Source organism: Drosophila montana, unplaced genomic scaffold, assembly GCF_035044405.1.
Source record: "Drosophila montana isolate Dmon_TW-CO22-7 unplaced genomic scaffold, ASM3504440v1 contig_1505_1, whole genome shotgun sequence".
NCBI lineage: Eukaryota > Metazoa > Arthropoda > Insecta > Diptera > Drosophilidae > Drosophila > Drosophila montana.
In genome coordinates, this window is record NW_026996452.1 from 1379353 (window position 1) to 1395000 (window position 15648).

General features: G+C 38.1%; 5 protein-coding genes across 5 annotated transcripts in view; all 5 read right to left on the reverse strand.

Moving 5' to 3' along the window:
* Positions 1-617: 617 nt before the first annotated feature.
* Positions 618-2318, reverse strand: LOC135435228 (tubulin alpha chain). Its single transcript, XM_064692187.1, has 3 exons — positions 1940-2318; positions 1571-1874; positions 618-1507 (listed from the first exon to the last, which is right to left on the reverse strand). Exons 1-3 carry the CDS (start codon positions 2163-2165, stop codon positions 685-687), a joined length of 1353 nt encoding a protein of 450 aa, XP_064548257.1. The 5' UTR covers positions 2166-2318; the 3' UTR covers positions 618-684.
* Positions 2319-2554: 236 nt separating this feature from the next.
* LOC135435232 (SPRY domain-containing protein 7) lies at positions 2555-4599 on the reverse strand. Its single transcript, XM_064692200.1, has 3 exons — positions 4385-4599; positions 3738-4328; positions 2555-3671 (listed from the first exon to the last, which is right to left on the reverse strand). The coding sequence occupies exons 1-3, from the start codon at positions 4491-4493 to the stop codon at positions 3574-3576; spliced, it is 798 nt and encodes a 265-aa protein (XP_064548270.1). The 5' UTR covers positions 4494-4599; the 3' UTR covers positions 2555-3573.
* Positions 4600-5897: 1298 nt separating this feature from the next.
* DNaseII (deoxyribonuclease II) lies at positions 5898-7149 on the reverse strand. Its single transcript, XM_064690393.1, has 2 exons — positions 6994-7149; positions 5898-6922 (listed from the first exon to the last, which is right to left on the reverse strand). Exons 1-2 carry the CDS (start codon positions 7098-7100, stop codon positions 5917-5919), a joined length of 1113 nt encoding a protein of 370 aa, XP_064546463.1. The 5' UTR covers positions 7101-7149; the 3' UTR covers positions 5898-5916.
* A 4089-nt stretch (positions 7150-11238) lies between these two features.
* On the reverse strand, positions 11239-15157 carry LOC135433032 (putative transmembrane protein DDB_G0277665; the record flags this gene model as incomplete). The annotated part of the gene is made up of 1 exon (XM_064688965.1): positions 11239-15157. A coding segment is annotated over one exon (180 nt), but the record flags the coding sequence as incomplete, so codon positions are not given.
* cpo (couch potato) overlaps positions 12661-15648 on the reverse strand; it is a 68536-nt gene continuing 65548 nt past the window's right edge. Inside the window, 1 exon segment of the mRNA XM_064688989.1 lies at positions 12661-15416. Coding sequence (XP_064545059.1) covers positions 15158-15416 — 259 coding nt within the window. The 3' untranslated portion in view covers positions 12661-15157.

Below are 15648 nucleotides of genomic sequence, written 5' to 3' on the forward strand. Positions count from 1 at the left end.
TGGTCGGTTGGTCGTTCGGTCAGCAAGGACCACCAAACGGCGCTGATAAGATGCCGCATCCCAGTCCGAGAGCTGCGTGCGCAAGATCTACCGAACAGATTGCGAGGGGAGCTCCAGGTGGCTCCATCGATAATCGCGCATTAAGCGTGCGTAAGTCCCGTCACGGCCCGAAGCAAGAGGAGGAAGACCGCAAGGCAGATACCCAGAAGAGCGAGATCAGCCCCAGAGACCTTGCCCTGGGTGCGATCGCGATAAGCGCGACTTTTGGCTCGGTACGTGCTAAACCCTTGCCTGCGATCATTTTAATTATAGGCCAGCCTGGACCAGCTGCCAGCAGCACAGCAGAGAAGAGACCGACCCAGCTCCTCGCCACCGTCGCCGTCGCCGCTCCCCTTCCCATCTTCTGTTTTTTCGAGTCGGGGTCAAGCAACGCAAATTGTGGGCTGGGTCAATATTTGCTTAAGCCCGGGCCATAAATACTTAATTTGTCCAACGGTTTTTTTGGTTTGGAAAAAAGGAATAATAAAAAGAAAACCTGACGAAAGCGCCGCAACTTTTATAAAGTCATCGAGACGTCAATTGCTGCGCAATTACCTCCAAATCACTTGACCGAAAACTTACGCATAAATACACCAAATTTTGGATTTATTCCAGGCATTAAAAGACAAGGCACACACTGCCGGGCTATTCTTCCCGATCGGAGCCGCGATTGGAGACGGGCGCCGAGGCATCTACCTCGAGATAATCGTGCACCAGCTGGCATATATTCTCGGACGCCTCGTTGAAGTTGCCCTCCTCGAGGCCCTCGCCCACATAATGATAAACAAAGGCGCGCCGCTGATAAAGCTTATCGAATTTGTTGACCAGGCGGCACCAGGCGATCCGTATATTCGTATTGTTCGATATGGCCACGCAGGCGCGACTCGTGGGCGCCAGATCTCCGTTGGGCACATAAACGGGCGGCATTTGGCTAACGCCAATCTTGAAGCCCGTCGGTGACCAGTCCACAAACTTAAAGGACTTGGCACGCTTTATGTTCTCCAGCGCTGAGTTGATCTCATTGGGCGCCACATCGCCACGATAGAGCAGCACGCACGCCATGTATTTGCCATGGGCCGGATTGCAGCGAACCATTTGGTTGCTCATGTGGAAGCATTGGCCCGTCAGTTGGGCGGTGCTCATGTTGACGAACTGCGAGTGGGTGACGGGCACGAGGGGAGCGTAATTAATTAGGGGATAGTGTATGCGCGGGTATGGCACCAGATTTGTCTGCAGCTCCTGAAAGCTAACCGACTGACCCGAGAATCGCTGCGTCGCCGTAAATGCAGCCACCACCTGTCCAATGATGCGGTTCAGATTGGTGTACGTGGGCGCAGGCACATTCAATGTATTCGCGCAAATGTCATAAAGTGCCTCGTTGTCCACAATGAAAGAGACATCCGCACAGTCCATGGAGAAGTGAGTGGCCAGTAGAGCATTGTACGGCTCCACAATTACGGGCGAAATGCTGCGGCGAAAACAAATGTGGCCTGAGATGAGCGGAAAATGCTTTTGGCATTTACCAACTTACGAAGGCGATGGATACACCAGAAACTCTATGACTGTCATCTTCTTTCCAAAATCCTCGACCAGTTTCTCCATGATGCGTGTGCCCAGGCCAGAGCCAGTGCCGCCGCCGATGGCACGAAAGACCAGGAAACCACGCAGGCTGCGGCAGCGATCGGCGACACGGCGTATGGCATTCATGGCGCGATCCAGAAGCTCGCTGGCCATCAGATTGTAGCCGCGGGCAAAGTTGCTGCCGCTGTCGTCCTTGCCCGTGATCAGCGTATCCGGATGGAATAGATTGCGATAGGCACCCGTGCGTATCTCATCTGGATCAGAGAAAAGGGGAATGAAGATGAGCCGAAGATCATAATGCGATGCAATTGCCAGCCACCTATGACCGTTGGTTCCGTATCGATCATGACGAGACGCGGCTGTACGCAGGGCTCATGACCGCTAAACTCGAAGAACGTCAAGAAGGAATCATCGCACGGCTTGCTCATCAGCCGACCGTTTGACAGGATGCCATGCTCCAGGCAGTAAAGCTCCCAGCATGCATTCGCAATCTGCACGCCCGCCTGTCCGATGTGGATCTGTATAATCTCGCCTTTGCCGCCCATGTGGCGCCGGTTTTCAACTCAGCAACAGCTGCTCTGCGAACCCTCGACATGCGCCCTATCGATTTTTAATATACCTTAAGCCAGGAAATAATTAATTATATAAGACTAGGATTTTTCTGTGATTTTTCAAATAATTTCATTTACATTGATTTTAATGACAAGCTAAACAATATTTTGTTTAAGCTCTGCTTTATATATATATATATATATATGTGTGTGTGTATGGTATATCGTCTATATATACGCAAATATAAGGTAAGTACGCACAATACAAATATATATAACATTCATTATTGTCCGCGCGCGGATAAGTCAGTTTTCAAAGCGTTAAATACAGATCCTTAAATATAGTGTACATATATAGTTCGATAATTTCCGTGCTCGAGTGCATAAAGTTAGGCTATAGTCCAATAACTCTTGTAGATTTTTTTTTTGTATAATGGGAATGTACGAAAGAAAATATAATATTTTATTATTATATAGTCTATAGAGTGGTGTATTATACAAAGCAGTCGCAAGGTCTAGCTACGTTTTAATAATTTACAAAACATACATTCAAAAATTTAAATAATACGCAAAATTGTTTCAGCCGCAAATGTGACATGAATTAACTCCCATATGCTATAGTTAAATTATTTAAGTCTTCATTAATAAGAAATGTGTGGAAATTGCTTTGAAACTGTTGATTGATTGGACATTTTAATTTCAAGGCTCGTTTTCCCAAGATTTGTGTTGCGAAAAGTTCAAACAGTCAGAACAAGCACGTGCTTATCAACACTGGCCCATATAAATGTACTGCTATTTATTTGTTCTAATGCTCGATAAATGAGATCATCCTTCTGCTTATCAAATATTGTGACTTACCTGCAGAAACTAACTATTTAGGGTATTAACGAGGACTAGGATTGGCGTGACTAACTAGCTAATCTAGCTGACGCGGGTATTTATAAGATAACTACCAAATATCTCGCTTTAAAGGCATCAAACAAAATGACTTTTACATATGTTATGCATATTTTACCAGGAGGGAACAGTGTATAAAATTTGTGAAGAGAGTATAGCTGTAGATTTGCTATATTTTCCGATTAGTTCGGACAACAAGAGAATTGTCAGAGAACAAAACACATGGTAGAAAAATTAGGACTGAATTAGCAGATGATTCGCTAGATATTTAACCGCAAGTTTGGTGCTAGTTAACAATGGGAACAATCAGATGGGAATTTCAATTTCAACGGACATAGAGAAAACGAGCCTGTGATTTTTAATTTGATTTGAGAATCGATTCATGGCGTCAACATTTGCGGCTGCGAGACTAGAAATAATTTTCAATACTTTTGAAGCAGGAGCTGGCAGTAGAAAACCCGTAGCCTGCTATTTTGTTCATGGCATGTGACTTTGAGCCGATGCTCTAAAGTAGTGACTGCTCCAGTAAGATGCGCTCAAATCCCGAGGGCGGACCGTGCGTAAAATTATCCAGAATAATGTCCAGTATGGCGCCATTGCCCACTGCAAGGCATACACAGTAAGAAATTAATTACGGAATAGCTGGAAACAAATGCGCCAGCGACTCACCGTAGATGACCGGAAACAGTGCCGAGCCGCGTACATTGCGAAAAGGCACTTCCAGATTTTTGCCATTGAAATAGAAATTCAATTCGACATGATCGAAGGCCACGCCGAGTATGTCGCCCTCGTCAGGATAGTCACGTTGCGGTGCACTGATCAAAGCATCCACCGTCCTCAGCTCTGGCGCCGTCTCAACGCCAGTGGTCATCAGCAGATCCTCTTGCAGATCCTCAATTGCAATCAGGCCTGCTGCAGCGGCAGCGCTATTGTTTAATATACCATTGGCAGTGGATGTGACCGCGGCGGCGGGTGACTTGGCGGCACCCGTTGGCTGTTTGCAGTTGGCCACAACGGGTCGGAACTCTTCGTCGTTGTGGCGTGTCGCATTGTCGGAGCACAGGCACCAGGATTCACGATCCCCGCCGCCCCACTTGCGTGTGAGATCCGCATGACGCGTGGCCAGGCCAATTGACCAGCTGCCGCTCTGTTGGATCTTCACCTCGAAGTAGGATTTGGACTGCACCAGGGGCGCAGTGGCCAGTACACCGCCTGTGCCTGTTACACGCAGCTGATGCGACAGCAATATGACATCGGGGCCTGCCAAGCATGGGAATTACCTTAGCTTTAGTTCAAATATGTAGGAGAACACTTACCCATATGCGCCGCATCTAGGTGCACTTCGGGCTCCCTGAGACGATGCGCTGCTGACGTTGGCTTTCGCAGCTGCCCCCCATTGAAGCACGTGCGCAGGCAGCAGAACATTTCACAAAGGCTAATGAATATATTTTAATTAAGCTTCTTTTTTTATTTGGGTCAGCTTGAATATTTTCCAGCTGCAGTTTGTTTTTTCTTTTGTGTGTTTTAATCCGCTTCGTTTATTAACAGCTGTTTCTTTCTGTTTCCCAACCCTGGCAGTCGCTCTGCGCGCCGACGCCATCTTGTGACGTCATTGCTGTGCAGCAGTGACTGCATTTAATTACAATAGATGTCGCCACAGAGCCATCTACAGTTGAAGTTCAGGAAATGGGTAATATTTCAAAGTAAACAGCAAATAAAAATAATGGTCGGGTAATTCATTTAGTTAGTTTAATCGGATAAAATTTCATATATAAAATTGGCATTTTTATAACATTAATAAAAAAATGGTTAATATATGCATAATATAGATGTACAAATGTGTGTAATGATATTATCAGTCCTGTAAGGTGTATAGTCCAAAATCTGAATGGGAGTTGGTCAAGCCTGTCTGTGGGAACCCCTTTATCTGCCCTAATCAATCGATATAGATCTGTAATCAAAAACTTGAATAGTCTTAGTCTTAGTTCAAGTGTTAGAATTGTATGATAAAGCTGATTACTTGTGTTTAAAAATTCTGTCTCCTCCTCGTGTCCTTAAACGATACATAAATATCGATTATGAACCTCATTTGGAAAATGTAAAGACATTTTCTGTCTACCTTGTTGGAAGTCAGAACACACTCGATTAAAAATTGTTTCTTCTCATATTATACAGATACTAGCGAGCCTTGCCGTGGCACGTATAAAATAAATTCTCAAATAGATCTTTGATAAGGAGTTTGAATCCCATCGGAAGATAAACAAAAAACTTTCCGCCAATTTCCCACTGTTGCGGGTGAAATTTCCCAAATCGCTGAAACACGTATTGAGAAAGGGTTTAAAGCAAATCGGACAAAACTGAAAACTTCTCCAATAAAATCTGTGAATAGCACTTTTTACCGAGGAAGTTTGTATTCTGCGAAAAGTGTGAAAGTGTGAAATCAATTTGAACACGAAACGACACCCAGCAAATCTTTGACACGAAGGACGAATGCATTTTTCGAAAAGTGTGAAACACCTCTTAGATGAATTTGAGCAATGATCGTTGAAAATGAGTTTGAGGCCGATCGGATGGTAAACAAAAAAGTTTCATACAAACGTTTTTCGCGATTTTTCCACGCGTGCGTGGAGTTTCCCAAAACCGCGTCATAACGTGCACCTTCGTCAGATAAGGTAACTACAGTGAAAATGTCAAATTCCTAGCTAGTGCGTTGATCATCAATCAGTCAGTTAGTCAGGACAAAAAGTTTTATATATAGATATTACATTACCAGGAAAATTAGGCCTAGGTTTTTCCTATATATGAATATTATCCATATTAAGATACAGATTGGGGAAATAAAGTTTTATTAGGCAGCATCGTGTGAGTTATGGTTACATTTTTCGTATTTGGTTACCAATTTGCGATAGATATCGGATACACGGGAGCTCTTGTGGCAAACAGTGCCGCCGCCGCGATTGTGCTGCTCCTGCTGCCGGTTAATGTCACCGATGCAAATCCAATCGCCGCCACCGATGCGCCAACGATGCAGCTTGAAGCCCGTTTCCTCGGAGACGGCCCACTTGGAGTGATCGGCGGTGGTCTTGAAATCTACCGCGAACTCGGGATTGTCAATGTCCTCAACGTTGTAGATCTGGTAGGGCTTGTCGCAGCTGTCGGGCAAGTTGCCAGCACCGTCACGCCACGCCTCCACGAAAAGATTGACGCCCAGAGCAGGTGCCACAATATCGCTATAGAGCTCCACATTGGCACGCGGGCTCTTGCCAAAGATTCGAAACTGTTTGCCGTCGAGTGTGCGCAGCTCCACTTCCTTCTGGTAGGGTGATTCGGTGCGCCACTGACGCTTTAGTGCACGCTCCAGACTGGGAAACAGTTCGCTAATTTTTAGCAAGGGATTGCGCTCATAGTAGAAATGCGGCTCATTGAAGACGAGCACCTCGCCCACCTTCTCAACGCTCTCAGTGTCAATCGTTATGCAGAGCAGACTCTGTCCGTATTGCTCGCCCGTGGTGGGATAACTGTAGTCCGGCACAGTGGGATATCTGGGGACCGAGTGCACCAGCCACATGCCCGTCACGCCGTCCGTGGCAACCACACCCTTCGTATGGCCCCCTTTGCTGGCGACGGTGCCATTGGGAAACTGATCATTGTAGGCGGCCAGCAGAACGCGATGCTCGTCCGCATAGAGCGGCTTCAGAGTCTGGGCTGGCATCGAGTTGGCATCGCTGATGCGTCGTCCCGACAGATGCCAGTTGTCGTAGCTGGTGCTGGTCACATACAGATAGCGCAATCCACTCACGTCCTGGCCGTGCGGTCTGTCACTAAAGTGCTTGGGCAGCTTGTAGATGTACCACCTGTAGAAGGTGCACATTTAGCATCCACATTAAGCATCCATTGCCAGCTATATTTGTAGAGTGCCACTTACCAGTCCACGTCGTGGCCCTGCTCGTCCTTGCAGGACACCTTGTTGTCCGCCAGGCAGACCTGTATCGCGGCAACTGCCCAAAGCAGCAGCAAACAAATCAAGCGCATTTTAAAACCGTCTCGTCTCAGAGTCCAAATTCTACTGATTCAACGTAGTTCATCCAGTACAAATATCGACTAGAGGTTGCCAGCACATTCTAGGTAAGTATATATACACATACACTCAGAAAAAAAGACGCAGCGAAATCGCCTTGACATTTTTAAATTCAACTTTACAAGGGTTTTCTATTTTTTAGAAAGTGAATATCTTTAAACAATTTAAAAAGCAGAAAATAATGTTTAAAAAAAAATATTAAAATTAAATTTTTATAGTTTTTAGAAAGCTTTTTCATTAATAAATGCGTATTTTTAAACATTTTTATATGGGCGAGTTTTATTGTTTATTTTAATTTGAAAGACATATGTGTTTAATTTAAATAAAAACAAAGATTTTAATTGGGTAATTCGCCGCAAGTTAAAGTAAAATATATTTTACTTAATTTTTTGTTGCTACTTGTATTCTAAGTAAAATTAAATATTAACATTTTAATAATAAATAATTCAAACAGAGTAAATAAATCATTCAATAATGATTTTCTAAAATTAAGTGAACCATATTTTTTTTTGCGTGTGTTTAGGTTGTGCCATCTTTATGCTTAAATTCCTTTTCCAAGTATAATCCACGCTACGCAGGTAACTGCCTGTGCACAGGTAGACAAACGTGTTTTATATAAGGGATTTCCCTCTTGGCACAACAACCCTGTACAGTAGTTACTGGCATATAAACGACTCGTTTGGATGAGCTCAATGCTCAGCTTATCAGCTCAGAGCGCGACCCCGGGCCAAAGCCGGCATCTAGATTTGCGTGCGGGGCGTAGTTCCATATCAATTCAGCGGGGTTTATTAAACTCAATTTCTGCTGACCCCCAACGGACGCCCCTGACGCCAGCGATAACAAGAACCAGCTCTTGAGATTTTTCGCAAGCAGAAAAACAATTTAATTATATTTTAAGTTGAAATATTGTTATATTTAATTTAGCTGTTTCGGTTTGATGCTGATGCGGGTGTAAACATTTTTCGATTATAAGTTTAAATAACAAATAAATACAAATCTATATCTCAATATATAAAACTGTTTGCCCTGACTGACTGACTGACGGACTGACTGACTGGTGATCAACGCACAGCCATAAGAAGCTGAAATTTTCACTGTAGTTACCTTATCTAATGAAGGTGCACACCAAGACTGGGAAACAAGCAAAAAACGCTTGTACTTTTTGCTTACCATCCATTTATCTTTCGGCCTCAAACTAATTTTCCACGATCTCCTTAAGAAGATTTTTGATACGTTTGTCGCAAGGGTTTAACATAATTAGCGAAAGTTTATTTTTCGTGATGCTTTCTAACTTTTGGTAACGTTTTCCAACTCTTGATCCTTTATTCGATGAACCATAAACATACTTTCAAATAGAGTTGAAGTTCAAGATTCTACAAGTAGACTTTAATTCCACGGACATAAACTGGCTGAAACGCATAGATCTAATTTGTTGAGCACTAAGCTGGCCACGGGCGAGGCCGGGGAAAATCCGGGCACAGTTGAGACAGTAGCAGTAGGCAGCCAAATTTAAGGGCAGCTACTGCTCTGCCTGCTACTGCAGGCTAAAAACCCTTTAACTCCCTTTGCTTCCAGAAAAGAAGAGTCGATTTAAATTTTTTTTTTTTTTTTACAATTACACAAAACAATTGTTAAAGTTTTTATTCATTATTTGTATTACATATTATTTGTTGTTGCTGTTGTTGTTGCTACTGCTGCAGTTCGCACTGAGACTATTGTCGTGTGCCGGGACCCTGGTTTCATCATTTGTTTATGTTTATTTTTTGTCAGGCAGGGTCTTTGTGCATCGCTTTGATGGTTTGGGAGGGGAAATATTATCAAATTGTATAATTTGTGTTCAATTTTTTTTTTTTTTTTCTGTTGTTTTGCTGTTTATTTATAATTTGTAGTACAATAATCTGATTCTGATAATACGATAGTGTAATTAAAATAAATTGCGTTTAAACTTTATCGCTGGTTGCTGTTTATTGGTTTCACGTAAATGATGTGAATATGTTCACGATCTGTACTGCAATTCGTTCAATTGATATTTATTTTATTTTTTTTTTTCAGCCAATCCGCACTTCGTTCTGCCAATCTTGACCTTTGACCTGTCTATTGCCTTAACGCTCGATTTGCTATTTCTTTGGTTTTATCGTATGCAACAACACACACATTTAAACTCACAATACAATATTTTCGCTAAATATTTATGTAATTTGTTTTTTTTTTGTTTCTTTTTATTTTGTAATTTTTTCTTTTTTTAGTTTACTTTTAATATAGTAGTTAATAATTTATTAATATATTGTATGCTTTTTTTATTAACTTTCTTCTTTTTTTTTTTTGGTTTACTTTGAAATATATATAAAGAACAAGGCTGATATTCATATTTGTTTTTGTTTTGTTTTGTTACCGTTCATGTAAGTTTATAATAATAATATTTAGCTAATTTTTGTCTTAGCTTGCGCTCTTTTGTATATTTATTTTTCATTTGTTGTTGTTTCTTGTTAGATGATTTTCCTTATTTGTTGAAAATCATTAAATTTTTACAATACTAGCAAAAGGGTTTTATTTATTTATTTTGTAATGTTTTTGGTTTTTTTTTTTTTTTTTCAATTGTTAAAATGAAGAGTTTTTAAATGTTTTGCAAAAACGTCAAATAAATGAGCCTCAAAATAGACAAATATTTGCCATTTTTGTAGTTAATATTATATTGAATTATATTTATATTTTTATTATACTGATAAAAGTTGAATAATATGCAATTAAAAATTGCATTCTCTTTATATATGAATTCATTATTAATATAATTGTTGCTTCTTTTTGTTTTATAATTTGAAAATTGCTGCGCATAATTTGTTGCTGCTTTTTATATCTATACATATATATATTAAAAGATATAATATTATATATGCATGCACATATATAGTTGTTTATATCGGGCACGAGTTTGATATGTTTTCAATTAATTTTGAATGTTTTTCATTTCACTTGTTGTTGCTGCTGTTGCTTTCTCTTCAAATTCTTCTTCTTGATATCTTTCATAGATATTTTAAATATTCAATATCAATTTGTTCTACTTATATACGTATATATATATGTAAATGTGTCTTCGTGTATATGTGTGTGTATACTTGTATATGTATACATATACGCGTATGCCTGTATATGTATGGCTGTATATAGTATGTATATGTAATGCAACTGCCAGGCGAGTTGCATTCCAGTTGGAAATGTTATAAACAAATGTACAGCGCATATATTTTTATGTTTGCTTGAATGCCTCTCATTATAAGTAGTTCATTTTGATAATCATATCATGTATTTCCCAGTTACTTAAGTTTATATTCAGGGTTTTAAACGTAATACATATATACCAATGCATTTTGTTATTTGTTGTATATTATGAATTTTTTCTTGTATAGTTGCAAACATTTTCACTAATTTAAAATTCGTTTCTTTAAGGTTTCTGCGCATCTGCTTGATGATGTTCAAATTAAAAAAGAAAATCCAAATAAATTTGTGTAAAGAGATGTGGAAAAATAAAACAAATGTTAGTTGAATGTTTTTGTTTGTTTAACGAACATAATGAATTTATTAAGCATAATTAATACCGTCAATTAAAAAAGGCTAGGTAAGCACTACACATAAAAACGCAAGTACGGAAAAATAATGTATATATGTATGTATGTATGTATATATAGTATAGTATATAAATGGTATACAATACAGTACTTAGGCATTAGTATGGTTACAGAACAAATTTTTAGTTATCTTTTAGGCAGGCGAACAAAAGGCAATCGGAAACCGAATCGGGGATATGTGTACGAATAAATATAGTTAAAATAGTTCAAAGAGCAGTTTATCCATAATATATAAACATTTTCGAGATGCACGAAAAATAAAGTACAAATACTTAGCTAAAAGCTAATACAATAATAAATACAATAAAATACAAATTATCTTTGCTATTACTGTTGCCTTTACTGGCTTATATGCCATTACTTGGTATATGCATTTACATATGTATGTAGTATGTAATCTATTACTAATTGCCCTTCTTTAGATGCACAAAACTCATGTACTTCTCATCTCTGTGTTTTATTCAGCGACTTTTTTTAGTTCTCGTTCTATTTACTTATTTTTTTTTTTTGGTAACTGCTTTGCCTTTTTACGCTTACATTGTCAAAAAATGTTTAAAAACCACATCAAAACATATCGCTTATCAATTTGTTGTAAACGTTTTTTTTTTTTTTTTTGTTTATTTTACTTCGCATCTATCTGGTAAATCTTTCATCTTGCTGATATGTATCCGTTGTAGTTGCGTGTAGTTTTATATATATATATATATATATAATTTTTTGTTTATTTGTTTCAAAAATGTATTTATATATTCATATAATGTTCCCATAATTCATATTGTTTAGTTTAGTTTTAGTTTTACATTTACAAACTAATTTCATGATGCATTAGATATTCCAGTTTAAAAGTGTTTTATACACACTTTCCAAACTGTTTTACTCAATTTTGTTTTTTATTAATTATTTATGTATTTTTTTTTTTTTTTCTGATGAGAATGTAGTTAGGAGAGTGTCTTGAAATAAGAGCCTAAAGGCAGCTAATTTTGCAACTGCTTTTGTCTTTAACATTTGTTTTTCTATTCTTTTTGGTTATAGATACATGAGAAGTTGTCGATGATCTATACTAGACGTGAACATGTTTTGCTTTGATGTTTCTTTTAATCAGACGCAGGCGTGTTGGTTGCCACACGCACACACACGCACACACGCGCAGCGTCTTAGACAAGTCAATAAGAACGCGCTTCCATTGCTTTTCTTTGCTAAAATGCTTGCATACTTCGAGGCGTCAAGCCTGAAAAGTTTTCTTATTCCTTAACATTTAAAATTAATTTCGAAAATATTTGTATTAGGCATAGCTTCTATTCCCTTTTGTTTTTCTTTTTTTGGTAACCTTTTTTTATTTTTAGTTTAATTAATTATCTATTTATACGCTTATTTGTAGTTGTAAATATTTTGCTTCATAATTAATTTTGTTGGTTTTTGTTTTGTTTTTGTTCTTTAATTTCGTTAAAGGCGCAATTTTATGATATGCATTAGTATTAATATAATTAATCTTGTTCACTTATAGCTAGATCTTCCTAAGGGTGTGTGTGTGTGTGTGTGTATAGTAGGGAATTGGTTTATATGTGTCGGTTTCTTTACAGACCTATGAATAGATTTTGGTTATGTATAGCATGTATTTTCAAACAGATGATGTACCAACACGCCCGAATGTAATGATCATTATTATGATGATGATGACAATGCTAATGATGCTGATGGTGATGATGATGATGATAATAATGATAGGCAAGAGTAAGCAAGAAATGTAATTGGACGGAGTATGCTTTTACATTTGACTAAAGTCAATTGAAATTTTACATATATGAAATCAATTGTTGAAAGTAGACAAAATGAGAAGTAGAAAATTCAACATTCAACATTATTATTATTATTATTATTTTTATAAATATGCGCTGGAAATCCATTACCAATAATTGCTACAACATATTTTTCGTATATTTTTTTGTTATCTTTTTTTTTTTTGCTTTAACAAATGTTTCAAATATGCCTTTGGTATGTCTAGTTGTTTTAAGCTTAACTAAGTAAATTAAATAGAGTTATATTGTTATTTATTTATAATTATTATATTATTTTGCTGTTGGTTTGTTTAACAAATGTGGGGAATGGTTAACGTAATTCGGGTTTATGTTATTTAGTAAGGACAACTTTGGTAAATATAAAATTTAATTTAAAGTGTAAATTTTAAATAATAAACGTGTATGCCTATAATTTAAACAATGCTGATAAACTGCAACGGCTGCCAATTCAGATGATGAATGTCTTGTTTCTTTTCTTTCTTTCAAATTGTAGAGTTTGCCGTTTTTGTAATTAGCTACTTAAAAGCCTATGTCTTGCCTTTTCGTTTGGTTGTTTGTTTTGTTGTTGTTGTTGTTGTTGTTGTTGGTGTTCTTGATGGTTGCCTAATAGTTGTTTTAGCTTTTAACTATAACATTGCTTTAGCATAAGTGTACTTGTAGTTGCTTCATTTAGTTACAATAGATGTAAGTAGTTCCATAATTGCTGCTACTGCTGCTACGTAAGATGATATGTTACTGATTTTGCAATCGAAAAGTACGACCGCTTGTCGTTCCCGTAATCAAAAGTTGTTTGTGTTGGTTGTTGGGTTGTTGTTGCCTTTGTTTCTGCCTGTAGTTACCCCGCTGTCTCTGGTTCGTTGGTTTTTGTTTTGGTTTTTTTTTAGCAAGAAATGTGTGTGTTGATTGTTCTAGCATTTTTCTGAAATCGAGTTAGGAATGTTTTTGTTTGTTGGATTATCAACAATACAAGCTTATCAATTTTCTAGTCTTTATGCGGTTAAGAGAGAGCTTTTGCAGAAATTTCAGTTTCTTCATTTTTTGCTTGTGTTATTTTTTTTGGGCGGAAAGTGTGTCGAGAGTGTCTGAATCTAATTATACCAGCTGTAATGCCAGTTCCAGCTACAGTTCCTGGTTCCCCTAACTGGTTAGTTAGTTAAAATATATATATATTTATATATGCATGTATGTATGTTTGTATGTATTACGAGAGTCTTAACAGCGCATTTCAAGCTTAATGCCGTGTCGAATTCACAATTTAAATGTACGTTTTTATAACAAATAAATTTCGAAACCAGCGTTCAGTTTTTCTCAATATAGATTTTACTTTTGATGACATCGACTAGTTCTCGTTGTTAAATATTTTATGTGTGGGTTTTTTGTTTTTGTTTTTTGTTTTTGTTTTCATTAGCTTTCATTATCTTTAAATAACATTTCAAAATTGTATTACTAGATACAAGATATTACTTTAATGCATATACACACATATACAGATGTTTTTGTTTTTGGTTTTTTTTTTCGTAATTCTTTAACTTTTTGTTTGTCTTTTAATAATTCTAGAAAGAGAGCTATTTAAAGGGCACATTCGGTTAAGCTATACTTATGTTTTCTTTTTTATTATTAATGTTCAATTTTATATGTATTTTTGTTTTCTCTTCTTTATGTTATTCCCTTAACTTTGTTATTCTGCTTTAAAAATGTCTTAAATGAATGGATAAAGGTTGTTTAGAAAAATAACAGATCAAATTCTTGCAATGTCTCAATTCCATTTCATGAATATGGTCGAAATGAAAGGGTTAATGAAGCTGAACAAAAATGAATAAAGGCTCGATCTTAGTTCGAAAACAAAGGCTAAATGGAAATTATCGGAACAACCATAGTTAAAAATGTTTCAAAAATCTTTTGCAGCTCTTATAGACATATATATGTAAATATATATATTAATACACATATGAATATATCTATTGGGGCATATCAACTGTCTAGATTTAGTTCTCTCAATCTAATCTGATCTATTTTTTGATGTATATTTTACTACAAGATTTCCCTTTGCTGGTTTTTGTTTTTCTCGTTAAGCTTTGTTTTGTCATTTTTTGTTTTTGTTTTTTGGTACCTACAATTTTCGCTCAACATTTCATCGGCCGGTCAAAAATTTCACTAAACTGGGTTAGGCTTGCCATATAAATTAATATATATATATATATATATGTATATATATATATATTATAATTTTTTTTTTTTTTGCATTTTTTAAAGTTTTTTTTTTATATACTACAACTAAAGTTTTGCCTCCTTTGCATGAATCCGTTACATGCGGAGCTTCACTCCTCTATGCTGTGCGGAGGGGGGATCCGCTCAAACTCAAAGTGTACGCCTGTCGCCCCGTGCCACTGCACCACTGCACCACGGCACCACTCAGGCTGCAATATGTGTAGCCGCTGGCAGCACATAAGAGTAGATGTGGTGGTGTTGTTGTTGTTGCTGTTGTTGTTGCTGTAGCTGCTGCTGTAGCTGCTGCTGCTGCTGCAGATGGTGGTGTTGCTGCTGATGATGGTAGTGGGTCAGCGGCGTTAGTGGTGCATTAGCGCTGCCGGGTCAGGTCGCTGTTGGCGTCATCAAGAACTGCTGCTGCTGATGATGGTGGTGCTGAAGATGATGATGATGATGATGATGCGGCGGCTGGTGGCTCTGATGGAAATGCTGATGATGCGTCTGCGGCTGGTGGTGTGCCTGCTGCTGCTGCTGTTGCTGTTGTTGTTGTTGCTGCTGCTGCTGTTGTTGTTGTTGTTGCTGCTGCATTTCACGCTCTAGTTTTTTAGCGAGCAAGTCATGCCTTGATTCCATACCCGCTCCTCTGGAAGTAGTTGGTAGAACAGTTGATGTTTTAAATGGCTGTCAGTTGAGTTTGACACTGGGCTCATAAATGGGCTAGTGGTGCACTTGTGATTTGGTTAGTTCTTAAAGCATTACTCTTTAAATGGACTCGACATGCACTACTGTGTGCCTGTGTGTGCGTATGTGTGTGTGTGTGTGACTTTTGCTCTTGGACTGATTCCCCTGGGCGTACCCCAAACGTATCCACACAA